General features: G+C 41.6%; 1 protein-coding gene across 1 annotated transcript in view; it reads right to left on the bottom strand.

Annotated features, from left to right (window-relative positions):
• ptprdb (protein tyrosine phosphatase receptor type Db) overlaps positions 1 to 26,797 on the bottom strand; it is a 159,447-nt gene that overhangs the window by 17,890 nt on the left and 114,760 nt on the right. Inside the window, exons 9-31 of the mRNA XM_086156972.1 lie at positions 23,884 to 24,072; positions 22,636 to 22,644; positions 20,729 to 20,746; positions 18,953 to 19,063; positions 17,228 to 17,497; positions 16,794 to 16,903; positions 16,382 to 16,579; positions 16,087 to 16,212; positions 15,831 to 15,978; positions 15,122 to 15,267; positions 14,859 to 15,003; positions 13,681 to 13,983; positions 12,373 to 12,566; positions 12,190 to 12,216; positions 11,581 to 11,698; positions 10,712 to 11,299; positions 10,210 to 10,304; positions 9,612 to 9,868; positions 8,547 to 8,640; positions 5,827 to 6,051; positions 5,585 to 5,745; positions 4,071 to 4,183; positions 1,588 to 1,685 (exon numbers count right to left, since the gene is read on the bottom strand). Coding sequence (XP_086013098.1) covers positions 1,588 to 1,685; positions 4,071 to 4,183; positions 5,585 to 5,745; positions 5,827 to 6,051; positions 8,547 to 8,640; positions 9,612 to 9,868; positions 10,210 to 10,304; positions 10,712 to 11,299; positions 11,581 to 11,698; positions 12,190 to 12,216; positions 12,373 to 12,566; positions 13,681 to 13,983; positions 14,859 to 15,003; positions 15,122 to 15,267; positions 15,831 to 15,978; positions 16,087 to 16,212; positions 16,382 to 16,579; positions 16,794 to 16,903; positions 17,228 to 17,497; positions 18,953 to 19,063; positions 20,729 to 20,746; positions 22,636 to 22,644; positions 23,884 to 24,072 — 3,743 coding nt within the window. The remainder of the gene's footprint in view (positions 1 to 1,587; positions 1,686 to 4,070; positions 4,184 to 5,584; positions 5,746 to 5,826; positions 6,052 to 8,546; positions 8,641 to 9,611; positions 9,869 to 10,209; positions 10,305 to 10,711; positions 11,300 to 11,580; positions 11,699 to 12,189; positions 12,217 to 12,372; positions 12,567 to 13,680; positions 13,984 to 14,858; positions 15,004 to 15,121; positions 15,268 to 15,830; positions 15,979 to 16,086; positions 16,213 to 16,381; positions 16,580 to 16,793; positions 16,904 to 17,227; positions 17,498 to 18,952; positions 19,064 to 20,728; positions 20,747 to 22,635; positions 22,645 to 23,883; positions 24,073 to 26,797) is intronic.

Here is a 26,797-nt window from a genome sequence, read left to right as displayed (position 1 = left end):
TGCAAGCCTTTTTCCCCAAAAAAACCTTGAAGGCAATGCATCAGCTTGGGCCCCTCACCACCTTCACCTTGCCGTTGACCCACTTTTTTGGTGCTCGGCGTGCATTTTTTCGCAATATAAGTCGAGTCCGAAAAGGACAATAAATATTCTACGATCGAACTTTGACAAGAATACAGACAAATGCTATTTCAACGATCTAAAACGATTCAAGGGACTTTCCGATTTTCATTTTTTTTTTTAAATACCGCCGAAAGATGATACAAGCGCAATAAAATTCCTCCGGGAGAGATGGGTTTGGTTGTGTTAGACCAACACATTAAGTTCCTGGAGGGTAATTACAGTGTAACCGTTTCTGTTAGCTGGGAGAGGCAGACATGAGGTCATTATGGAGCTGTCAATGGCGAGGGACGGTGAGAAGAGAGAGCCAGAGCAATTTAACAATTCTGATTTTTTTTTTCTTTTTTACAACACATAATTATGGTTTGGTCGGTAAAAATATGGAGGACGGGGAGTGGTACCGCTCGGACGCATGTGTGTGTGTGTGTGTGTGTGCGCGCATGTGTGTTTTCCAGCACTCCTCCCGCTATGCTGCCGAGCATCATGTGTGTCTGATTATTATACCGCAATCATTTCTGGCCACTCTCTCTCTCTCTTTCTCTTTCTCTCTCACTCTCTCTCGCTCCCTCAATCCCTTCTCCATCCATCTCTCTCATTCCCTCGTTAGGGGTTCAGCACCGAACAAAGCACACAGTCATGCAGAGAGAATGTGAGGCTTTACCGAGCGCTTCCAAACTCCAAACCGCACAGCTTCTCCCTCGCTGTCTCCCCCCGCGCCTTCCCATCCCCTCCTCCCTTATCCACTCTCCTGATGCTTTTCTCTTTAACGAAATCCCCATTCTGTTTTTGTACTCTTTGCATAATGTGCCCCGTGCCGGTCCGCGTATGTCACTTTTGTGTTGCCCAATTACCGCTTACGTCTCAATCGGCCCAAATGGACACTTGTCTTTTCTGCCGAAAAAAAAAACCCAAAACACCCCGCCATTCTAAGAAAGCTTTCGGCGAAGCTCCATAGGCGATGCATTAGCGACTCAAACCGACGAGGTGGTTTGTTCGAAGAGGACTACGGCGCAAGTTAGAAGAAAGTAATCGACAAGGGTTGTTTAAGTGTAGATGACTTTCTTTCGTATCTCCGGGGCCGCTCGTGTTTATCTCCGCTTCTTCTCTTTCTGCAATGGGGGAGCAGAAATTGAGATTTGATAACAATCTGGCTGTAAGCGAACCGGATTCCGAGCTTCAACTTTAAATTTTTTTGTATTTTCGTAGATAACGACATGACAGCGGAGAGAGAAAAAGACAGAGAGGGAGAGAGAGGGAGAGAAGGAGGGGAGAAATACGCTTTATCTCACGCCGTCCCATGAAGGCGACTCAGAATCGACAAGACAGGAGAACGCGCACCATCAAAAAGAGAGGGGGGCCCCGCCGAAATTGAAAGTGATAAGTCAGCGATAAACACGTGTGCGACTGCATCAAAACTAGATTAATTTCTCAAATTTTAGATTTTCGGAGAGAGATAATCATCATTCCTACCTCGTACTCTTGAGAGAACTTGAGATTGTCGTTTGCCTTGAGGCGCTCAATGTTATCTGCCAGCTCAGAGATGGGGACGGGTGGGTGACTTGCCATGCCTGCCGAGCACAGAAATAGAAAAAAAAAAAAGAAGGGCCATTTTGGAACGTGTACAACTACACTTTCTGGAGGAAAATGTTAAGAGTTAAGAGGATTCTCAGAGGAGGTGTTGTTTAGTGTACTGTCCATGGTCAGAAAGAGGAAGCAAATGGAAGTGTTTTTTTGTTAAGTGACCATTTTCTCTCCAGACAGTCAGAAAGAACAATGTGCGTGTTCTGAAAGTTACTGAAGCACAAAAATATGTCCTCAGAGTATACACACTGCGGGTGGAGATAAAAAAAGACTATGACAGAGGCGGTTAAAAATTCAGCATGAAAAAAAAAAAAAAAAAGATTTTGAAGAAATATTCCAGAGGTATTTTGATGAACAAGCAGCTTCATCCTATGTGGGATGGAAGGTTAGTGTGAGTGAAAATGTAAAGGTAGGAGGTATGGATAGAATATTAAAAAAAAAGAAAGAAATGAAACGTCGAGAGGGGAGGCAAATGAGAGACTGAGATCTGTGGCGGACTGAGACAAACTAACTTGACAAACGGCGATAACCACGGTACACTGATACGCGGTAGGCTGAAAAGGAAACAACATCACAGTTAATTTTCTAATAACAGACAAACGTTATTCTTAAAAATCGCACCCAACGACCGATCCGGTGAAGGAATTTATTGTGATAAATCTAAGGTGTGCAATGTAAATGCCTTGGGGGGGCTTGTGTTGAAAAAATTCAAAAGCAATGGGTGATCTCTGCAGGCGGTCCTTCACGAGGCCTCTGAGGCGGCTGTAATTTGTCTGTAAATGTCTCATCAGGGTGCATCCATTTGTTATATGAATGTAACCAATCAGAGCATTATATCCTATTCTGAATACCCATTGAGAAACTGCCGTACCACTTTTCCTACATCCGCCAGATTAACAAATAAAGGATCTGCCACATGCTTCTTTTTACTCAGAAATGTTACCATCCCGTCATTTTTACAACCAGAGCTAATTGGTTCAACTCACTAAATTCACCGTGATTTGCGTTATGGGGAATTTACGGCACACACAGAAAATACAATTATCACTGAGAGCAGAACGCTAACCTCCTGGATGTAAATCATTAGGAGAGCCAGCTTATGTAAATCCAAAAAGTCACCTGAAAAAGCCGCTACGCCGGTTAGGGGTAACTGAAATGATCAATTAAGTTTTCCCACCGCGTCTGATGTAAATGTACACCGTATCTCTGTTGATGGCGAGGCATACTAATGGTTGGCGTCGTGAGAGTGCTGCGGCAGATTCTGAGTCGATGCTTAAGTACGCAGACCAAAAAAAAATTAAAAAATGAAAAGCTGCAGGCTGAACGCTACCTGGAGAACCAGAAATGTGTGAAAACATAGAAATAATAGCTCAACTTTTTATATGTATTCTTTCACACTGGTGCTGCTCCTCATGTACAAGAGAAACATCACATCATTAATTTTCGACCTGGTTCCTACTGATCCCTGGCACCACTGCTTCACACCGTGCACACTGAAAGACACATTATCGTACTTATGGACCAGATGGGCTTTAACATTCCTCTTGTGTTAGCTTTCTGTTACAATCTGTTCTGTTAATGGCTTGGTTCTGACCCGTGTCTTAGATCAGCCATAAAATTCCTTCAGAGCAATTATTTGTCATCTGATTTGTTTCTCACCTCTTGGTTACCTTGTTGGGCTTCCTTATCCATGAAAAAATACGTTTGATTTTTTTGTTGTGGGCCCCGAGTGCCATCTTTTGAAAGAGTACCCCTCATCTTCAATAAAACAGGTAAAAAAAAGCTAAAGAGATGATAATAATAATAATAATAATAATAATAATAAAAAAAACCAATAATAACAATAATAATAATAATAGTTCCAATAATAATAATAATAATAATAATGATAATAATAATAATAACAATAATGATAATAATAATAATAATAATAATAATAATAATTATTATTATTATTATTATTATTATTATTATTATTAGATGGAGAATGTTGATTTGCTGTGGCAACCCCTGAAGGGACAAGCCGGAAGGAAAAGAGGAAGAAGGAGAAGAATATAAAATATACAATTTGGTGAGGTTTTATCTTATCTTATCTTATCTTATCTTATCTTATCTTATCTTATCTTATCTTATCTTATCTTATTAATAATCATATCAGAGGCCTTTTTTTTAATTTTTACCATTTTTAACTACAGTAACATATATGGTGTTTGGGTCAATTTTGACCCATCTATATTTCATCTGAGTCCCTCCTCAAACAGCCTGATGGGGGAATGACTCTCTAGTCAGCAGTGACACCAATACGCCTTGTAGTGCTCTGAGACGGTGAATTTCGGAGTATGTCTGCGCTTGTGGTTGTGCGTCCTGCATACCTGGAGTCTGGAAGTTGATTCTGCGAAGCTCCACGGGATCAGTGGGGTGGTGTGAGGACATGGCTTTACTGCAGGGAAAACTGCCCTTCCTTCCTTCAGCCTCGGCACGTTTCCTGGAAACACAGAATCGCTATTTATCTATAACTGCATTTTTTTTAAAGTGAGACAAGTGTTCTCTTAGTTTTCAGGCATTTTTTTGTTTTTGGTCGAATACTTCTGTGAGGGAGCATATCTCTGGGGGACAGAGGAAGTAAAAGGTAGAGGTTGGTTACCTGTCAGGTTTGCTGGGTCCAAACAGAGAGAGGAGCAGATACAGAGACAGACAAGGATGGATAAAATTATTGTCTGATCATAAAACACCTGGGACCAAAGCAACATTCAATTCATCTGTTTCTCACATTGAAGCATATGAGCGTCTTTAAATAGCACAGAAGATGAACAGCAGGTGTAAATCAAAATGACAAGAATGAATATGGTTTCCTACTATCATTGCGCAAAAGTCATCGCCCAGACACATGTGTTTGACATAATGGTTGGGCCATCGCAATGGTACTTATGAATTTCAATGTTGCAAAAAAAAAAACTATTTTGCAGCATCGCATAAGTTAGAGCGGTTATTTATGAGCATTAAAAAAAAAAAGGCCCTCCTCGCTCGACAAGATGATTATCGTGAGTGATGATGAGGGCTGGTAATGTTATCCTTCCCAAAGTCAAGTTTGATTACTAACCTGTGTAAAATTTGAGAATAGATTACAAAAAACGAAATGAAACTTCAACTGAAATAGAACAAGTATCGAGATACTGTTGCAAATCTATAAGAGCAGAAAAAATAGTTTCTATATCTAATTATGTTGCATATTTTATTAGATACAATGTAATTCAAGTTGTACTTATTACTTTGCAATGTAATTACAGTTTCATGCACTTAAGAACATATTTTTATGAACTACATCTGTTCTACATAATATTAATGGTTTGTTGAAGGTCTGTTTCTGACATTGACATGATGTGGCTATGCACCTGATATTACTGTGTAATGCTTTAGTGTATTTTTGGCATGTGATCAACCACAAAAAAAAAAAAAAATCAATTCAGTTTTGGAAAACCTATATTTCCACCAGAGAAAATGTATTTTTTTTTTTTTTTTAATTTGAGACGTATCTTCATCGATTTGTCTAGGGGACAACTGGCATGGCTGCTGTGACATCTTTTAATTGGCTTGGAAGTACCTACCACCAAAATTGTATATAAATTAAAAAACAAATTAAAAGAAATAAGGAAATTAAAAAAAAAAAAACAAATAAACTGTTTAATTGTATAAAATAAATTTTGATATCAATCAAGACCCCCTTTTTGAAAATGAAGCATGTTATCCTTTGGTTTTGACTGCAATAAGAAGCGGCTTTACACGCTCGCTTTTTGGTTTCGACCAAATTGAAAGATCTGAAGGTCTGAAGAAAGACGGCGAAACGGAAGTTGCTTTCTTTTTAAAATGCCATCACGCTTTCCCTTACCTCTTAAAGAGTAGAATGGCAATGACAATGCAGACAATGAAGATGACGGCCAGCACAGGGCCCACCACCCACAAGAGCCCTTCCTCCTCATCTACAATTGGCTGTGGATCCACATCCGATGACGTCACGGGGTCTGAATAAGGGCTGGTGGCATACATGGTCTGGAGAAAGATTTTTTTTTTTTTTTACTTCGAAAAGCTGTGGCAAATACAAACTTTTGGTGCGTTTTTGTTTTTACTCACGTTCTCAGAGAGATCCAGCAGGGCCAGCACAAAGAACACGTACTCTTGCCCGTTCTGCAGCGGGCGGTTGCGGAAATCGCCGTGGTTTTTGCTGTCGCCGAGCGTGAACGACACAGGGAGGGTTTTAAAGTGAGCGCTGACGTAAGGCCTCGGGTCGGATTGTCCGGCCTGCCTGCGGATGCGGAGGGCACGGCTCACGCTGGTCCTGTTGATTTCTTTCAGCAGCTGGAGCGAACGTAAGAAATAAAAACACATTTTTTAAATACAAATGCAGCAAGAAAGGGAGCATCAGCTAAGATGCTGTTATTGAAAGGTAAATATGTATTGGACACTGTATCTTACATAGACATAGATATCACCTCTACTGACTGAGCCCGAGGGCGCCGTAAAATATAGAAGAGTAAAGCAAAAAATGTCTATCTATAACATTATTTTCAACATGGCTCTGAAACTTTAAAACAAATATTCTCATGGGGCATAACTGACATTCACTTTAGGGGGAAGGGGAGACATTCCTTGCCACACACATAGACTCAATAATAGTGTCAACAAAAGAGAGTGACGTTTGCGAACGCTTTTTCTTTTTTCAACATTGGTATTAAAACCTCATGTCTTGTAAAACCTCATAGCTTTTTGTTGTCGCCACTGTGGTTTTTCTTTCAATTTTTTTATTGTATTGCAGCTGAAGACGCCCATGTGTTTGGATCGGAGATAGGAGAGGAATGATGGGATGTTCTCACTCAGACAAGGACATGTCACCGCTGTATTCAGATCCTTAAGAATAACATTTTTTTTTTTTTTTACAAATGTGTGACAGAATAGAAAAAAATATTGAGAAGTAAATGAAAAGAATATCTGAAAGCAAAATAACATTAAAATGTTTTGGGGTAATTCTCAGCGTATGGTCATTTTTATGGCGTTTCATGAGCTCGTATAAGTTAACTCTCAGATGTTTTTCTACATCTGACGGGCCAAGTTCCTCTCAAGACGTATTCTTTAAGAAGATCTGTGTTTCACAGCTAAACATTTACATTTTAAGCTGCTAAAAGTTCAAACCTTGTCTCTTCGGTTTATTTTTTAAGCTCACATTTGAATTCAGAGGACCTCTGTTTGCACACCGTCTGGCCATTGATCCATATTTTCTGTTTAGTGGTGGTGGAGTTAGAATCGTTTTTCATTGCTCAGTCGGGCAGAATGGCAAATGACTCGATGTAATCCTCGTATTTAGACTCATTTACTTCCAAAATGACGATAGCTGTGACCAGACCATAACCAGGGGTGGCCAATTAATAATTCTTATAATTCTTTCCATATGAGAAACCTGAATGTTGGAGGGCCGAACCAATGATATCTTAAACTTATTTCTGTTCAATATTAATCATGCCCTACTGTAAAAGGAAGTACTTTTTTAATAACATATCCTGATTGGCTGCTACTGGTTACAATACAAACAATACAATAATAAACAATACAAAAAAAAATCATTCATCAGTGTTCTCAGAAGGTCTAATGTGTTGACCTCTGCAAACAATAAAAGGGTGTTTAGCTGTATGATAAAGACATGAAGTCGATCAACTTTATGCAAATAAAAAAAAGTTCTTTTTATTATTGTTATATGATAGCATATTAGTGCTGCAGAGTTCAACAAACACTGTTTACTTTTTCTGGTGATTTTGTGGGATATGGCGTGAGTTACCTTGAAAGCTGCATTTCTTGGTGTGCAAAGCTTTATGAAAAAAATATCCTTGTGGGTTTTTTAGTTTTGCTCGCAAAATATCTGACTACCTTCATCAGACAAATCCTTGTACAGTCATGGCCAAAAGTTTTGAGAATGACACAACTGTAGAAACATCTGGCAAACACCTAAAAATCCTGAAGGAACAGACTTTGTGAAAGTGTCATTCTCAAAACTTTTGGCCATGACTGAATTACCCTCCGTGTTTGGTCATGTAGTGACCATTCAAATTGTAATCCTTATACATCGCTTTACCTTTGGCTTCTGAAAATAAATATTTAGGGGTTTGTTGAAGACGCAGCGTTCTGCGTCAACTTCAGTTTTTGGTGTGAGCTGACATTTCAAGGAGTTAACTGACTAGCATCAAATGTCTCAGTTCATGCACCCACATCATAGAGGTACATGGGTGCATCCCAATTTAAAAAAAAAAGGAAGCAACAAAAAAAAAAAAAAAAGCACTGTTTTCTCGATTAAAGCAACACACTTGTATAACATCAACGGAATAAATGTTCTCTTCGTTCATGTACGGGATGCCCAAAAGAGCCGGAATGCCCAGGTCTGCATAATACTGTTGTTCATAGCATCTGTGAATTAATTAATAGCGATATATGACTGTTGAGGGACCCTTGATTTTTGGTCAGTTTACAATAATAACAAGTGGATGCACTTTCAGAAAAAAAAAAAAAAAAACACTTTTAAAAGTCAGATAAAATAAGGCTATGCAGAAGAGAATGTTTCGTTAAAATGTGCGGATTAAAAGGGACTGATAATTACACACAAAGACAGACTCAGCAGTTTTCTTTGCGTGCGCTAAAAACGCTGATAGAGCATGTAATTAGGATTTGCTTTGGTTCTCCATGTCATCCTCCATCTGGATCATCGCTGATACTCGAATATTTCTTCAATGGTTCAGAGTTATCAATGGTGTCACATTACGAGCTTGTTAGCCGTTTTTGCCATCGTCACCCTGCGGACGGGGTCTCACCTCGTCAAGGTTCATCTGGTCGGGCTCTTCCCAGGGATTTAGAAACTTTCCCCCGCGCTGCTTCTTCAGTGGCACCACCACCACGTAATAACCCCTGAAACACAACAAGTAAACAAGGGTAAGAGAATAATACACGGACTGGGAAGGGGAATGGTAATACCCAATACCAGAGTATATTGCTGTTTTGGCTGCACAGTAAAGCGCAGTAAAGATAATTTAAACTGCGCATATTTTTTTTTTGTCTTCGGTCAAGGGAGACACTATCTTCAGCCACGTGTGAAAACAACAATAACAGCATCAGGGTTATAGAGAATATTTTTCAGTTGCAGGGAGACTATAAGCATCCCCTGAGCAATGAGGCCACTGACTCTAAAATCGTTCGCGTGTAATAAACTTATTTTATTTCAATGGAAAATGGGAATTTGTTAATCTCTAAAGCTGAAATGGCGAGCAATATAAAATTATATGAGCTTCAATTGGGCAGTTTTAGATTTAGAGACACAAATCAATAAGAAATTTCCCACTTGAAAATAAAAGAAATTGCTTTTTTGGCATGCCTTATTATTGTCACTATCAACAAAAGGCTGATTACGATCGCCAACATTCGCGATTGAGGCATTCAATGAGCTGGAGCTGATGTGTCAAGGGAGAATAAGGCTATTTTGGACTGAAAATGGCAGTACGGACTTAAAAGAAAGGTAAAAATGATGTCGCACTAGAGATTCCTGATAGATCCCGTGCAGTGCGTGTATCGCAGTTATTTTTGTCATTGGTTTGTAAAACGCATGCAGTAGTTTGAGATTCGTGCTTTCATTCATCCCTGGTGTGGGAGTTCCTTAGACTTGTTCTGCTTCACTCAAAAAGAGAGAGAAATGCCACTGATGGAGCTAAAAATGAAAAGCAGCAGCAGCAGGAGGAAACGTTGGATTTGCCTCACAGGGCCGACACAACAATTTCTTTACAATATGATTTGAGTAAATTCTGCACCGGTAATGAAAATCCTTCCTTTTAATCATTATAACAATATCCCACAATACATTTTTCACTCCTAACTTTCCTCAGTACCTGACTTTAGCTGTGGTCTGCACAGATGGCAGCTGCACGGTCACCATGCCATCAGCGTTGGTCTTCCCGACCACAGTTGGCTTGGTTTTTAGGATGTCTGGAGCAGTCGTGGCAGTGACGCGATGCTGCAGGCCACCGGCGCTGTTGGCGCGGTTGGTGAGCAAAAAGGAATACTGGGTATCTGGCTCCAAGCCAGTGATCAGCTTCTGGGTTTGCTTCCCATCCACTTCCACCGACTGGCCTTTTCCATACAGAATCTGGACATTGGGTGAAAATAGGACGGAGTTAACGGTTGTACAACTTAAAATGCTAATCTCATTACAAAATGGAAAAACTGTCCCTCTCTCTGTGTGAGCAAGAGAAACTTATGGCTGACATAAGCACTTATTCCTCTTTTTATCCTGAAACCCATTCAGCGGGTTAAAGGAATACAGCACGTCACTTGCGTAATTGGACTCCAGTAAGCTTTTTTGGTGACACTAAAGACAAGGGTGATGATGGATCTGGTTTCTTTGCTCAAACAGAAAGCAGTATATCCTATAATCAAACACCTGACCACATTTGAAAGGTTTGTCTTTAAATGTTAAGGAGTTCTTACAGTAAAAGGCTGAGTAGGGTTCTTATCTCTGATCTCCCAGGATAGTAGAATGGAGTTCTTCATAGCGGCCTTGACTCGGAAGTTGGTGGCAAACACTATATGATGAAACATAAAAAAAAAGGAAACAAACATAGGCATGTTTATTTTTTAGCCATCCAATACACACGCGCAATGGCCTTACCTGTGTGTTATTCTAGTACAAATGATGTTAGGTATCGGCTCTGATCAGCACGCAGTGTTACTGCACAGAGGAATTTGACCAAGACCCGAGACTCTTACCTTAATTTGGGAAAAAGACGTTGAATCTAAGACTACAGTGACAAGACAACGAAAAAGGAGACTTAGGATGCTGCCACCAGACTGGCCTGTGTGTGTGTGTGTGTGTGTTGGCGTGTGGGAATGTGTGGGTTCATGGGGAAACGATGCACGCGTGCAGTTAGAAAGCGTGTCCTCGCACCTCAACCAAATGAGATGGATCTGTGGGAAGCGAGTTTGATCCTACCTTGGTCCAGCCGCTGAGTCCTAAACTGGACACTTGGACTGTAAGGCCCTGGGCTGACAGCAGTGAATGCACACACCCTGATATCATAAACAGTGTCTGCACTCAGATCCTCCAACAAAACACTTGACCCTGGAGTGGGCACCACAACTTCTGAGGCGTTTCCTCGACTGTTTATATCCTTGTAGAGCACCGAGTACTTCACGATTTTTCCATTTTGCTCAATTAACGGGACTGATTTCCATGCCAGGCGGAGGTAACGGTCGGAGGCGTCCTCCAAGGTAATATCTTGCGGGTAACCAATAGGGGCATCTTCTGGAGTGGTCATCTCCATCACGGCCTCATCGCCGTAGCCCATTTTGTTCCGTGCAGATAATCGAAATACATAGGTGGCTCCCTTGTGGATATCCTGAGCTGTGTAACGAGTCTCTTTCGTCGGAAACTCCACCACCGTAAAGGGAAGGACATCGATGCGGCCGAAGGTGAGACGGTAGCCCAGGAGCGGGGTCGGTGGATTGGGAGGCGGGTACCACTCCAGCATAGCGGTGCCGGAATCAGTCGCGCTCACCATTAGTTTGGGCTTCTGAGGTACTGGAAAGAGGAAACACAAGGAAACAGATGATGTGACAAAGGCAAAATCTAGATGAGTGAATACATTATAGAGAGAGTGAGGAGTCTGGTAGTGACATGGCAAGTGAGGAATAAGCTCGTTAAATGATTTAATGGGCTGGAATAGAAAAAAGCGAAACTAGAGTCTCAAAGATCATTAGCGGCGCTGCATGTGCTTTTGTCTCGGTCGCATTTGTAGTCCGATTTTTTGATGTTTCTATAAATTAGTTGCGTTTTTTTTTTTTTTTTTTTTTACTACTCACATGGTAGGGCACTGCAGACGCTAATTGGTTTGCTGCGAGCGCCATCCCCTTTCGCGGTGTAAGCCCCCACTGATACGGAGTAGGAAGTATCAGCCTGTAGGTCTCCGAGAATCACCTCCTGCAAAAAGGCAAAGAAAATGGTCTGTTTTTCAACTCTGCAAGCACAGATTTTCTTTGAGTTAAACTTAATTTTAATAATAAAGATTCAAACTTGGTCGGCTTAATTAATCAAAGGGATGAATAAATTTAATACTTCCATTTGACAAAACAACAGCCGTCTTTCAATTTGGTCTTCTTGGGAAACATTGAATCCTTATTTTTAATGTCATCAAAAATCGGAATCCAATCAAATATCTAAAAACAATATAAAATAATTCTCTCTGATCCTTTCAGCAGAATTAAATTTTGAGTCTAAATTAATTTACTCGTACGGAAGACTGCCATTTCATCGGTTAATTTTTTCCAAGGTAATTTGTTGAAAAGAACATCGACGTTGCCTTGGATCGATTACATTTAAAGGCTACTGTTTTATGAATATTACTCATTATGTGAATATGAGTCATTACAGTCAGTCCGATGAGTAGTAAAATGAAACAAAATTTTACTCACGTATTCGGTTGAGTCGTCATATTCCCACTAAATGACGGGACAGCATAAGAGGAAAGGAAAAAGGGAAAGTGACAAGGATAATTTTTGTTAACTTGGACATGACAAAACGCTCATTTAAGAGTTTTGGCACATAGAGAAACTTAATTATCACTTAAAATAGTTGTAATAAGAAATAGATGGTACCTGTGAATCCTCTATGAGGATGTCCTTGATGAAGGGCTGACCTTGAGGCTCCCCATAATTCATCCTCACATAGTGCACTTGGTAGCCTCGGATTTGACCGTGCTGCCGTTCGGGTGCTGGTGCTCGCCATTTCACCCTAATTGCAGAGGCGTTCACTGTTTCTGCCTCGACCCCTCGTGGAGGACCACTTGGAACTACAAATGCATTTTGGGATAGACGTCAAGGTTCACAGTTGATGGGCAATCAAAGTACAAAAGGCCTTCACCTTCACAGAGAAATATTGCTTCAGGGGCATATGAAAAAAATTCACTCCAAAACAAACAACCCAAAAAAAAAAAAAAGGAAAAATGCAACCCTTCAAAAAGTGTAAGACTTGCATGATGTCTGGGAAAAAAGTCTAAATAGTTAAAAAATAAGAACCTGAGGGTAAACATGGAGGAAAAAAGCTGTGGAAAATAGGAAGCAAATGTGAAGAAAGATAAGGATGGCAGATAGAAAAGGATTTGTTGCCAAGCAGTCAACAAGAAAATACAACTATCAAATTTAAACCCTCCTCATGGTTCCAAGAACTACATTCCTCCCAGAAAACTGGAGCTAGTAAAAAAAAAAAAAAAAAAAAAAAAAAAAAAATGAACACTGAAAATGTAAGGTATTAAGCAAGAGTATCAAAAATATGGCTGAAAATATCAAGAAATCCTCAAGAAACAATAAATGTGACAAAAAAAATGTAACGGAAATCTAGTCAAGATGCTTTCTAGGTGTTGGAGAGTTGGAAGGGCGGATGGAGAGTCAGAGGTTAAGGTGAGGACAGGCAGGACCACAGCCACAAGTGTTTGTCTTGGTTATTATTATGGAAAATATCGGTAGTCTCTGAAAGGGAAACCCTGACCGACTCTTTCTCCAGAAAAGAATGGTTTCAAGAGGAAAGAAGAGATTTTGAAAAAACACTGGCAAAAAAAGGGGATAAAAAGAGTTGGAAGGGGAAAAAGTGGGGGTTGCTGTTGACACACGAAAGCAGTGGTGAGGGAGCAGCATGAGGAGATTTCCAGTTCTGGTGTTTGTGATGGAATACAGGAGAAGTTTTCCACGCTGGAGGGTTTGACAGTGGGTTTCAAACACATTATCACTTTAGCAAGCATCTCAGGGATAGGTAGACAAAACGCCCTTGGGGGGGGGGGGGTTCAGTGGTAGAAAATTAGTTTAAAGGTTGCTTTGAGATCATCACTAGTGTGTTATTTAGGTAGCAGGAGCCATTGTTAGTGGAGTGGACCATCCTAAGACAGGAACGGGGTTCGTTTGGAAACATACCATCTTCCTCGGTGCGGATAAGTAGCTGTAAACTTTCTGGTCCATCTCCAGCTTCTGTCTGCGCCCGTACTGTAATTCCATACTCAGTCCATTTCTCTAGGTTTTCCAAGAGATACGGAGAACTTTGCGGCTGAATTCCATCAATTCTTTTGGATGTTTTGTTGCCCTTGGTAGTGGAGTACTGGATGGAGTATCCTGTAATGATGCCATTCTGAAACTCCAGAGGTGGTGGTGCCCAACTTACCAGGATGCTAGTAGAGCTGGGACTGGTGCATGTGATGTCCTGGGGAGGTGCTGAAGGAACTGATTGGCCAGTTTTGAGGAGGGACAGTAGGAATTGTTGGGGTAAATGCCATTTGGTTGTGTGTGCAAGTCGTTATTGGTGGGTGGAGAGGTGAGAAAGTGAGGTTTGAGGTGGAAGGATGGGGATGATATTGAGCAGTTGAAAGACAGAGAGCAAAAGACAAAGAAACACAAAATGAAAACAAAACACTGGTGAGCTGACGCTCTCATGAAAAATGACCCTCTAATTCGAAAGCAACATGGTCCAACAAAGATACTGAATGATGGGTGTCAACATCTTTTTGATTGAAATGCTTGACTGATGAAAAAGAATGAATGATCAAAAGAGATGCAACACAAAAACACTGACTATAGTTGAAAGACACAAACATACCTGCCCATAACTTACTTGGTCTTACAGCCTACCCAAGCATCTGAACTCGAGCCATGATGGAGATCTGATTTCTATCTAAAAACCATCTTACCTTGGTTTTACTGACTTATTCACAGACCTCATGTTGATAGCCAACACCGTGAAACGGATTGCGCTGCCAATTGCGCATCGATCGCTGTTTTATTTGTTGAAATATCAAACATGAGGTCAGTGTAGTGCTGAATTCATTTCGGCCCATTCGAAACAATGCAAAAAAGCAAATCTGTCAAAATGGCAAAGAGATCTCATCACAAATCTATTAGACTCGACAGATTTATGTCGTACTGCAAATTGATATTGTATTCTTCTGGTTAGCCTTTAGTCTTTAGTCAATAACCTTGTGTTTAGATGGCTTTCCTTTTTTGCATTGTCAATAGGGAAAAAATATTTCATTCACACTCTTCTCCTGACACACAGCGTCAAGGAGGCACATTCGCACACCAGCATATGAGGCTAGACTTACGTGTCTGAGGGGTGTTGATGGATACTTCGTTGGTATATGCACCAATGCCATGTTTGCTCCTGGCAGCCAGTTGAAAGGTGTATGCAGAGAAAGGTTTTAGGTTCTTCAACAGATAAGAGGTGGTGGGCTCAAAGCTCACTTTTTGCTGAATGGAAAAGAGAACAACATCTGTGTTTATCATCCATCGCCTATTCTTCAAACCATCCATGGATTCAGTTGTTTGGACAACCCCTATATATTTTAATGCCTTTCTCCGTCCTCACCTCCTCTGAGTCATCGGCACGTCGATAAACCAATTCATATCCTGTGATCTGGTTGTCGGGGCCGCCCTGGGGTGGCGCCACCCAGGACAGCAGGATACTTGTCTCTGATTTGGCCCCCCCCTTGAATTCTGAAGGTTGAGATGGAACTAAGGAGTTGAAGGAGAGTATGATTAATAAATGGCAGATAAGATGCTTACCTTATTCTTACCACTGCAAATTTATGCCACAATTCTAGCTCAACCTACTGAAATTTAGCTTTTCGAATCAGCTCTAGCTAAACGCAGCTGCTCTCCCATTCATTGGAATTAACCCTGGCTTCACAAATGCTAAGCTAATCACGACGAGTGACCTAATAGGGGATAGATGTGATACTGGCCGAGGAACTGGAATGTCAAATGTCAATGTATATTTTAAACGGCCGCCAATATTGAAGTGGAAACCTTTTCCAAAACACCATGGATATAAGTGTTGTATGACTTGGTAAATAGCATATGTATCGTATATGTATATTTGGTAAGCAGCACGTAGTCCTTTGCACTGTTCTGTTGTTCTTTCTGTTACTCTAACTGCAGGTCTAGCCAAATGGAAACCAAAGAAGTATTTATGTGTTTGGCTCTAAGAATACCCATTGGGATGTGGATTCATTAAGAAGACAGAGAATTGAGACCAATTTGGATAAGGTCCTTTTGCTGAGGGACAAGCATCTTACCTCCAGTTTTGGCAATGATCTGCAGGTCCTGGGACAAGGGTCCATCACCGACTGAGGTGAAGGCCAATACTCTGATGTAATACGTCTTGTTGGGAGTCAAACCCTGGATGGTGATGAAGTTGGCACTGCGCACCATCTGCTTCTCCCACTGCACAACACAATTATATACACTCAGCGGATTAATACAAAAAGAGAGACTGCAGCATAACCACACATATGTGACTTCTTTGTAAGAAGAGAAGCAGAACGCGCAAACCTGATTGACTGGTAGCGTGTTGTCAGATGTATAGTAGACTCTGTAACCAACAACTTGTCCGTTTGGTTCCTCTGGCTCATCCCAGTGGATTATTGCCGTTGTGGTGCTGAGCATACGACCTCTAACCTGACGGAGAAACAGGAAGAACATCAGCAACCAAACTTTCTCATCACATGTAAGCACATTTTTTGGAATTAGCATGTTAAGAAAGGGGTTTAATTAGTGTGACTTCAGACTCTTTAAAAGCCGTGATATCTAGTAACGTAGCTTCGCTAATTCAAGGCTTCCACATTACTTGTCGAGGAGGCGAGGAAGGGGCCTGCTCAGCTGTGCGAGCTTCCACCACCTCACTGGAAGGACCCTGGCCGATGGTGTTGACAGCTGCCACCCGAAAGTCATAGTGGGAGTAGGGGCTGAGGCCGCCCACGCTGTATCGTGTTGTGGCAATGCCATCAATCTCTTTATAGGGGTCTACAGAGCCTTTGGCACGGTGCTAAAAGAAGCGAGACAGAGATTCAAGATCACACATTATTTTAAGGAAGCGGATTTAAATAGTATCAGGGGAGACAGGAAGCGGCTGCAGCAATTCTTATTGATTTGACCAATGTTTTTGGAGTTTATTTATAAAAAACAAATCAATGATTTTTTTTTCGCTCTCTGCACTTTGCAATAGGATATTAAAATGTGTGCTTGTGTTTGTCACCCACCTGGATAATATAGTAAGACACAGGTTCAGGGTTGCCCGAGTCCCAGGTGAGGGTAATGCTTGTTGCAGTTCTTTCCGTTACCACGGGGGTTCCAGGAGCCTTTGGAAGAGCTGAAAGATACGGGACGATGAGATTTTCGACATTGTTGCCTTCTTAAAATAGTCGCCGAATTGTTTTTCAAAATTTTCAGACAACACAAAAAAATGGCACATATGTTGTCTAACGAATTGATTTAGGCTAATAAAAAATTGTCCAAAAATGACTAAAGAAATTATTTAACCCTCATATTATGTTAAGGGTCAAATTGACCCATTTCACCCATTGACCCAATGGGTCAAATTGACCCTTAACATAATATGAGGGTTAAAGAAGGTGATGATGAAAAGAAATAGATATGATTACAAATTGATACGCATAGACATCAGTCGACCCACCTTTTACAATAATCTGTGCCACGGCCTCAATCACTCCAAGTGTTGACATGGCAACGCAGGTGTAATTATTGGATTGGCGAACATCGGTGAGCTCTAGCACATTGCGACCAATGGGCATATCGTCCTCTGGCGTAAGGTCTTCTGCTCCAAGCATCCACTTCACATATGGCATGGGGGAACCCACCGCCACACAAGTGATGTTAACATTCCCCCCTGGCATGATCTCGTTGTCTGCCGGGGGAATGGAAAAGCGAGGGGGGACGCGGCGCACTGGACCCAGAGTGATAAAAAACAAGAAGGTGAGAGTAGAGGGGTTATTAGAAATTCCACTCTGTGGCATCCGATGGATAACAATCAATTGTGTTTTTTTTTTTTTTTTTTTTGACGTCACGTTTTGAGATGAAATGACATTCAGAGACAGCAAGCATACAGACGGGTCCGGGGCATCACCAGCAGGACGCATGTGACATCGAAAATGTTTTATTCATGATGTTTATAGGTGAGCCCTGTTAAATATTTCATGAAACCACACACACAAAAAAAAAAAAAACTAACAAAAGAAAAACCTCACAGCAAACTCGTGCACACACAGGGAAAAGAAAGAGAACTCAGGGATACAGTATGTCTTGAAGGAGTAAACTGTAAAATACAGTCACTCCTAAATGTGTAGTGCGGTACTTGAAACAACAGGGACACGCAAACACAAATGGAAGTTTGATATATCAAAAGAAATACTCAGGAGAGACTTAAACGCGCCACACGGCCGCTACTGTACCAACCTTCTCGCAGCTCTGCAGAGGGAGTTACAACAGAGCACGGCAGGAGTGGGAGGAGGAGGAGGAGGAGGAGGAGGAGGAGGAGAGGAAAATGGAGTATCGTAGAGAAAGGGAGAGAAAAAAAGTTAGACAAAGGAAACTAGCAAGGTGGCGACAGACAGAAGGAACAAGACAGAAAAATAAAGAGAGAGAGGAAAAAACTAAAGCCACAGATGGCCGGCTTGCTGGCAGGAGCCTTTCTGTTTCAGGCAAACTCCAGTGCTCGCTGTCTCCGAAGACTGCCTGTCAGATGCTTACTGTGCAGGAGTGCAACATTCTATGGGGCCGACAAGCACTAGACACACATCACTGATTTTCTATCGCTCATGTGTGTTTGCTAGAATGTGTTTATGTGGATGTTTATATATTAGTAATATAGAGGTTTGTGTTTGTTATGTGTGTTGTCACCCCCCCCCCCCCCCATACCCCCGAGCACAGTCAGAATCAGCAAAGCAGGATACGCTGTTTAAATTCTCTTTCCGAGAGGATTGAGGGACGAACAAAACAGTTTTACGGCCCCGGGAATAAAAATGTCTCAAAGATTCAAACATCAGGGTTGGTATGTGTGTGTATGTCCGCGCTGAAAGCGAGGAGATACCGCCTGAGGAAGTGAGTTGCCAGCTACATGCGAGAATAAACACAAGTCTTAACCGGACAATGATTTGTTTTTGCTTTTTCCGTCCTCTGAGGTCTAAGAAGGCTAAGAATGGAGGTCAAACAGATTAATAGCCCGAGTCAAACATTCAGCCCCGCCCTTACTAATGTCAAGAAGCCCTCATTTTATGAGCACACCTTTAAACAAATCCAAAGAATTTGGAGGACGTGTCATATATGAAAAGCTCATATTTTCACAACAGACTACCTAATATCATATAATCCTTCGATTAACGTGATTGTTATACCCTCTTACCTCTGACATATAGGTTAGCTGGGGTGGAATAGCGCGTCCCATCGCTGTTTGTGGCAACGCATTCATACTTGCCCTGGTCTGACTCTTCGCTCATCTCTATCTGGAGAGCCCCTGGATGTACGTGGAGGAAGATCGGAAGAAGAATGAGAGATAAAGGGAGGGGGGGGGATAGAGAGAGACAGAGAGTCAAACAGGGAAATCGGCGATTGAAAAAAATATTTTTTTTTATCAAAATAGAGTGCTCCGTAAAGACTAAATGAGTTTGATGTCATTTTCAGCAAAATACTGAACTCTGAGGAACACAGGCTCTAAAAAAAACAATCAAATCTTTAGGGAACAATCTTAAGTTTCTCCCATTGTCAGCAAAAAAAACAAAAACAAAAAAAAAAAAAAACACTGGTCGGCTTCCTGATATAGAAAATGGAAGGAATGTAAAAATGCGCGGATAGAACGTCTATAGGAACAGATAATGCTCTTCATGCAAGACAGAAACAAACAAACCAAACAGCCAAAATGTTGAGATATTCAGTCACAAACGCAGCCTTTTGAAAAATATCTTCTGAAAATCGAGATGCAGTCACATTAGGGAACATGGCATGTTTCACTTTTCAAGGGTAAAATGTGACAAAATTATTGCCAAGGCAACAAGATATCCCCAACCTTATTGAATCCACTACTGGGATCAGGAGTGTGTCGCTATTAAATTCACACCCAGAAAAGGAGGTAAAGACAACAACCGACCTCCGTCAAGGCCAACAGATAAAAAAGAACGACATACGCAAATCCTTTGGAAGGGATCGATGCTTTCTCGTTCCCTGAAAATAGAAAAACTGTCAAAAAAAGTGAACTAGAGGTTCTTTAAAGATGGTGTAGTAAGGCAAAAAAGCGCCCATAAAAACTTTATCAAAAAGTGGTCGTTTGGGGCTTTTTATCGATAATGAGAGAGAAAAGAGAAAGTAATGGTAAAAAAAAAAGAAAAAGAAAAAAAAAAAGATCATGAAATGCGAGTGTGCGTGCGTGTACATGTTCGTATGCGTATGTCAGCACACTAACGTCCGCGTGTCTTCGCCATCTGGACGATTCGGGCCGAGCGACTAACAGCTGGGAGGGGGAAATCAAAACTAGGGCGTTTGATTGGGAAAATGCAGACAAGGTGGGGTCAAGTTCTGGTCACCAGCCTCCCACCTTCTTCCCCCCGCGAAAAAAAAGAGGATCGAAAAAAAAAGAAGGTAAAAAAAAAAAAAAAAAATCAGGTCATCAAAAAAGAAGAAAATACAAACGTTTGTAAAAGTAATTTTTTTTTTTAAATTCTTTCTCACCTCGGAATAAGCGAAAAAAAAAAAGGAAAAGAAAAGAAACAAAGTCGTAAACACATCATGCTTTAGACCGTGAATGTAAAGTGGATGTGAAAGCTAAATGACGTTAAAGAGAGAGATCACAATGTGGCAACAAGAGAAGCCGCGTGACTTTGGTGTGTTAGACAGGCTGGGGCTGAGATGGAAAAATGACAGGATGAGGAGATGATGAAAGACAAGAAGAGGATAGGTGATTAATAGTCCAACTATAATGATCTGTTTGCTCAATTCCAATCCCTCTTTTGGTGCCTGCTGCAGATCTAAAGCAGCTGGATGAGTTTTAGTGAAATGGCGAGTCTTGTACTTCAACAATATTGATTAACCCATCCTGAGCTACTTTCACATCTGTGAGACAAATAAGAACCAGGGGTTGGAATGGAATCAGGCCACTGTGTCACATTGGTCCTGCCAGCGGTCTTACCTCGTATGGGCGTGCCACCTGAGTGAGCAATGAATGCACGAGATTAAAGAAGAAGAAGAAGAAGAAAATGTTAGTGCCGCGGACGGGGGGGAGGGAGGGGGGGGACACGTTAAGGGTGGGAGGGGGTACTGAAAGGAAGGGAACTAGGTAAGTAAGTAACTCTGAGAGAAGAGGAATCAAATTAGAGAGAAAACTCAAAAAAGAAGGAGATCCTTAGAGAGGACGAGAAAGTGAAAACAAGGAGAGAATAAATAAAGATAGAATAAGCCTGAGAAGAGGCAGGTTCTAGACAGTGACAGAAAGGTGGCAGCGTAATAAGGAGATGGGTTAGTGATTTCACTGACTTGCAGCAGGGACAGGTGTGGCTGTAGGAGAGGGGTGGTGTCTGCTGCACTCGTGTGGGTCTCTAAGAGGTGGGCTCTCAGTTCACCTAGTGATCTCTACCTACACTTCCATGATGGGAAAACCCACCCAAAAATCCAACCTCCTATACTTTAACATTTTGGATTTTTTTTTCTGAACTCCATGATGGAAAAAAAAAAAGGCATGCAAAAATATTTTTAGCACTGGTCTGACATTTTAACAACTATTATTAGCAGTAAATTTCAAGCAGATGTCACACTCTTAAGAGCAATAGCAAGTTTGTGGTATTAATTATCAAATCTTGAATCAAGCGAGAAGCACTATAAATGAGAACTAACACATTGAGTGATTGATACTTATATTAAATCCCTTGTCATTATAAATCATTCTCTGAACCTCCGAGCCAAAGTTACAAATGCCAACATGATTATTCTTTATCTTCTTTACCTTCGTTATCAGAAATGCGTCGCACTGGTTTTGTCTTACAATCGTAAAGAATTATTCAATAGATCGTAATACAATACTGAATTAAACTGGACTTTAACTGAACAGATATAGAGATTTATGAACATCATCACACCGAAGACAGCAAATTAAAAAACGGTGTGGATTTCTCAATTGAAGAAAAACATCCCACTCCCATAACACACCAGAGATGCGCGTATGCATCCCAAGCATACCGTCAAACATTGATCAAAAAGCCCTCTGGGAAACGGAGGACTTTGCCGCTGAAGAGGAACTAGGAGTTATGCCTCTACAGAATAAACAAACAAACAACCAAACAAGCATCCCCCCCCCCCTGCTAAATTAAACAACAACGTTAAAGTGTGGAAGGGTGGATTTATTTTCTCTACTAGCTAACCTGGCTGTCTCTATTATGTATCGGAACTGTTCCCATAACCAATCCTCTGTGCAGTAGTAACAAGGTTCGTTGTATTCATACTACACTGTGCAGTCACTGTCTAGAAGCCTGAAATCTGGTAGCCATTGATTTCCTTGCAGTGGCCACACTCGAGGCCTCCCTAACAGCCATCTAATGGTGATGACTTATTGACTGGTAACTCTATACAGCAGAGTGGAGAAAGTAAGTGGGTGAGTGAATGACAGAGTGAGTGAGGGAAAGAATAACTGAATAAGTGAAGGAGCGGAAAAGTAAATCGGTGAGTGTGAGGAGAAGTCATTGTAATTCTTTGGGTGTGGAAAGGCTGCGGGTGCACAGGTGAAGGTGAGGCCGGCTATAACTAGGGTGACAATGAAAAAAAAATGTGAGTGCCTTTCTTGTATGTGTATTTAGCAACATAAGTTTAACCACAACATTGTGTGTGTGTGTGTGTGTGTTGGCGTAATGTGTGTAAATCTAAAGTAGGCATTGTTTCTATGTGTGACCAGTGTTACTGTTAGTAAAATGCATGCCATGCGTTTTAATAACGCCTCAAAATTGTAAAGGTGAGCAGGAGCAGCAGCAGCAGAGGCAGCAACATTAGTGAAAGGTATATAGAAATAGTAGACAGTGAGGGTGTGGGCCTCAGAACAAAAGCACTTACCAAAGGACTCTGTGGTTAAAAAGATACAAAGAGAAAAGAAACAGCATAGACATGGCATTACAAATCTGACCACTGGTTACACAGAGGAGGTTTCTAGAAAAACCTTGACAAGCAGTGAAACTCCCGAAAAAGTCAATGATGTTGAACAGCTATGACACAAAACTTTCAAAGAGTAGTTCACGTTTTATATTCACAGACATTGAAGACCGACAGACTGAAATATCAGATGTAATAGATTTACGACGTAGCTTCTTTTTTTTTTTTTCTCGAAATCCTTTGAAAATTATCATTCGTTTATTTTTATTAAATGAAATAACAAAGGCTGAGCAGGGTTCTTGGGCATCAAGCCAGCTAATAAATAAAACAGGGATGGAAGCGGAGAGGTTGTTATCAAATGAAAGAAGCCGGTCGGGTGTCGGATCATAAAAGAAGGTATTTTGGGGGTCCGGATTTGGTGCCTGGAAGTAGCAGGAGAAGGACGTGTGAGGAACGGGACAAAGTTAACAGTCACTGGGATTTTACACACTACTGTGGCTATTGAAAGACAATATTGGATGGACTGGGTTTGATGGAGGTAATACTCTCAAGTGTACTTTATATCATTTTGAATTTAAAGAATAAAGGCAGTCCTTGGGATAAGGTTAATACTGTAAGATGTCTGTGAGTCACTTTTATACCCACTTAAGACACGCACAAATTTGGAAAAAAGCAAACGCTATAGTTTAGTCACAGCAGTGAGATAGGTTAGACAGGCAGTCCCTTTAGTACATAACACCATCACTTGAGGTTGTGTCGACGGAAAGTCAAATATAAGTTGATGCCCGATGATGGGCGGCGTTAATTGAGCGGACAAATGAGACCTGTTGCAGTGGTGATTTGCACAGGGAGACCTCAAAGAGTCGGGGGGTAGAAAAAGCGGAGAGAGTCGGAAGGCAGTGAGTTCACTGTTAAAGGCCTTGAAGAGTTTAGAGGGATTGGCAACCGTACACCGTCAACTCATACCACAGCAGCAGCAGAGAGTGACAGCTGAGAAACACAGCCAGTAACCACAGCAGGAAAAGTGTGGAACAGCAAAAAAGAAAGAGGTGAACGAGGGCAAGAATAACAGACGATTTGTAGAAACAGAAATATTAAAAAAAAAAAAAAAAGGTAGGGAAGGAGGCGGGTGGGATTCGAGCAAAGTTAGAGGGGGGGGAAGTGGGCTCAAAGCGAAAAGGGCCGACATTCGGGGGTAATGTTATTTGTTACCTGAGCGGAGTTGCTTGATTCGTCCATTGTTACTGGACGTGTTAACCGGAAGAAAATCCTTGAACCAAGTAATTTCTGGGTCAGGGTTTCCACTGGCGGCGCAAAGCATTGTGGCGGTCCGAGAGCGCTCCACCACTTTCAGCTGCGGACCCATGTCTATGGTGGGGAACCCAGAGGGCAGCTGGTCCTCTGAAAACAATAAACACAAGGGTCAAGAGGAGAGCGGCAGAGCGTTTCACCTGGCAGCATTAAACTAAAGAACCACATTTCTTCTATTGGGCTATTTACAACAAGGAAATGCACGTTACTTAAATTTTTTTTTTTTTTTGTCGGATATTCATTCATTTATCCGTCGTCTATACTGCTTATCAAGCACTCAAGGTTGCTAATCCCAGCTGTCATCGGGCTAGAGATGGGGTTCGCCCTGCACCGATCACTAGCCCGCATATAGAAACATTACAACCAATCACCCTTTCATTCACACATTACATAGAGACATACGACCAATTGCAACCCACTGCATGTTTCCGGGCTGTGGGAGGAAACCAGAGAAACCCACGCGGACACAGGGAAAACATGCAAACGCCACACAGAAAAGCCCCCTTGTTGGAATCCAACCAGGGACCCTGTTGCTATGAGGCAGCCATTGTGCCACCCTTTTGTTGGCTTTATGTCGCTTATATCTGATTTGATTATTGGAGGATATGATTTTAGCCCTAACCCTAACCTCACAAATCAGACACGAGTCCTATTGATTCTGTGTCTTGTACTACTACCCGGGTACTACAAACAAACTCCCACTGTACCATTTAACTTCATCCTCAAGGTACTTCCGAGTAAATTCATTTGGAAATGACTACATCCGCACAAGACCATCCCGTGATGGCTCCAGCCATTTTTTCAATGTACTCGCATCAATATTTGTAATTTTTCCCATCATTCCCGATACGCCCGGTAGCAAACCTCAGTGATCTCCGCCATACAAGTACGATCCTCCCAGTAGGTTGCCATCTTCCCGTAAGCCTTTATCGAATGATTGATCCAGCCCACGTGTTTACCTCGATGGACATCTTACTTGTCTGTAGTATCAGAGCATCAGAGTATCTCTAGATCTAAAATCTTTACGGACAGGAGCCAATCTCTGGGTTCACAGTTATCATTCGGACATTGTAATAAGATAAAATATTGAAATAAGGATTTATTTTCACATAAACAATGTGAAAGACTAAGAACTACCTTTATACACGCTTAAGAAAAAGATTGAACCAAGTTGAAACAGGTTTTGGACTTGACCGGGCTCGAGTTCACAAGAAATATGAGGACTTTGATTTAAACGGAGTAAAAACAAAAGGTATTTTTATTTTATCCGAAAATCTGGGGAAATCGGACAGGACAGTCGAGTCAGAAAACATGTACCGACACTCAAATCCTCTTTGGAATGTCAGGTATTTCAAGTCAACAGATGGCGAGGTGAAGTAAATCAAAAGCAGCCCGGGGATTTCATTCAATCATTTCGGGGAGTTTTTTTTTTTTCTTTTTTTTCAAGGGGCCACCAAGAATGAATGAGGTCGGGAATGGAAAAATGTCTCGACGTGAAAAGGGGAGATCAGTTTTGCATAATGAATAATTCTTCTTCTTAAAGGCTTGACTCGGATTCGGATAACAGAGAGAGTGAGATCGGGGAGTGTGTGTTCCTGCACATTTGTGGTGTATTTAATCTCGAATGCTGTTTATTTTAATGCCCCTCAGCCCACCCCAGCTCCCTTTTTAAAGAAAAATCAGAACCCTATGCAACTTAATCCCTTCCAGCCACACTGTGCATCATTAATAGGAAATCCTAGCGCCGAAGCTCACCAAGGAGACGCTAATTCTGGGACAGGCCTATCGAACCGTAGCCAACAGGTTGCAAGATACCAACCCTTGCGAGTCCATGTGTGGCCTTTTAATAGCTCGGATTTCAATCAATCACAGTGACGACAAATGGAAACACGGATACGCTAAACCGGGGGAACAAGACGAGGAGGTGTTTCTGTTCGGGTGTTTATCTGTGTGGGCTGTAAGTGGCAACGGAACAAAAAAAAAAAAAGAAAAAAAAAAGAAAGAGAGAATGGAATGGAGGGTAACTGAATAGCCTGACAAAGAAATGATTACGGAGAGGGAAAAAAACAGAAAGAAAGGGAGAAAAAAAAAAAACAGACATGGGGAAGGGGGGTGGAGGGAGTGCAGGAGGGACTCATATAGCATAACAATCCTGATTCTCTCTGCTTTCATTATGCAAACGCTTACTTCAAAGCTGGCCCCTCATAGGCAGAAATAATGCATTCTTTTTCATCTACCTGGGATGGGACGCTGCGCTGTGCAGGAGGACACACAGTCAGAGAGCTATTCCCTGAGTAGCCATCCTTCACTAAACAGCAGAGCTGCAGACATTTAAGGGAAGATGGGCAGGAACTTCCTGAAGTAGATATCACCCCCCCTCCCCCCAGTTAGCACATGCATAATACCAGCTATCCGTCATCCATCCAGAGGACAAGTGTAAGCAACACCCGAGTGTTTTTAGGATGAAGCCGTTCCAGTGTGTGAGTGTGTGGGTGAGAGAGTGTCTGCGCTGCTGCTACAGTTAAGAACCCCCCCGAGGTCAGAGCAGATGTGTAACCCAATGCTCCCTTGTTGACAGAGCCTCCCACTGTTCCATTTGGATGTGCTCCCACTTGAGTGTTTCCACTGTGAAAGATCCAGATAATTTCACAGCTCATAAAAGCCCGGTCTCAGAATCATGGGAACTGCTGCGCAAACACTGTCCTCTTTATGTGAGATTCAAAATGAAATTGACACACATTGCACATTGAATTTGTCCTCCGCGTGTCTGGAAGAGTACTTCTCTGGTCCGAGCTGGTACCTTTGTCAGAAGCCC

Source organism: Fistularia commersonii, chromosome 12 (genome assembly GCF_037954325.1).
Source record: "Fistularia commersonii isolate RoL2024-O1a breed Wild chromosome 12, RoL_Fcom_v1.0, whole genome shotgun sequence".
Classification (NCBI taxonomy): domain Eukaryota; kingdom Metazoa; phylum Chordata; class Actinopteri; order Syngnathiformes; family Fistulariidae; genus Fistularia; species Fistularia commersonii.
The sequence above is the reverse complement of the archived record's forward strand: the minus strand, read 5'-3'. Positions and strand labels throughout refer to the sequence as shown.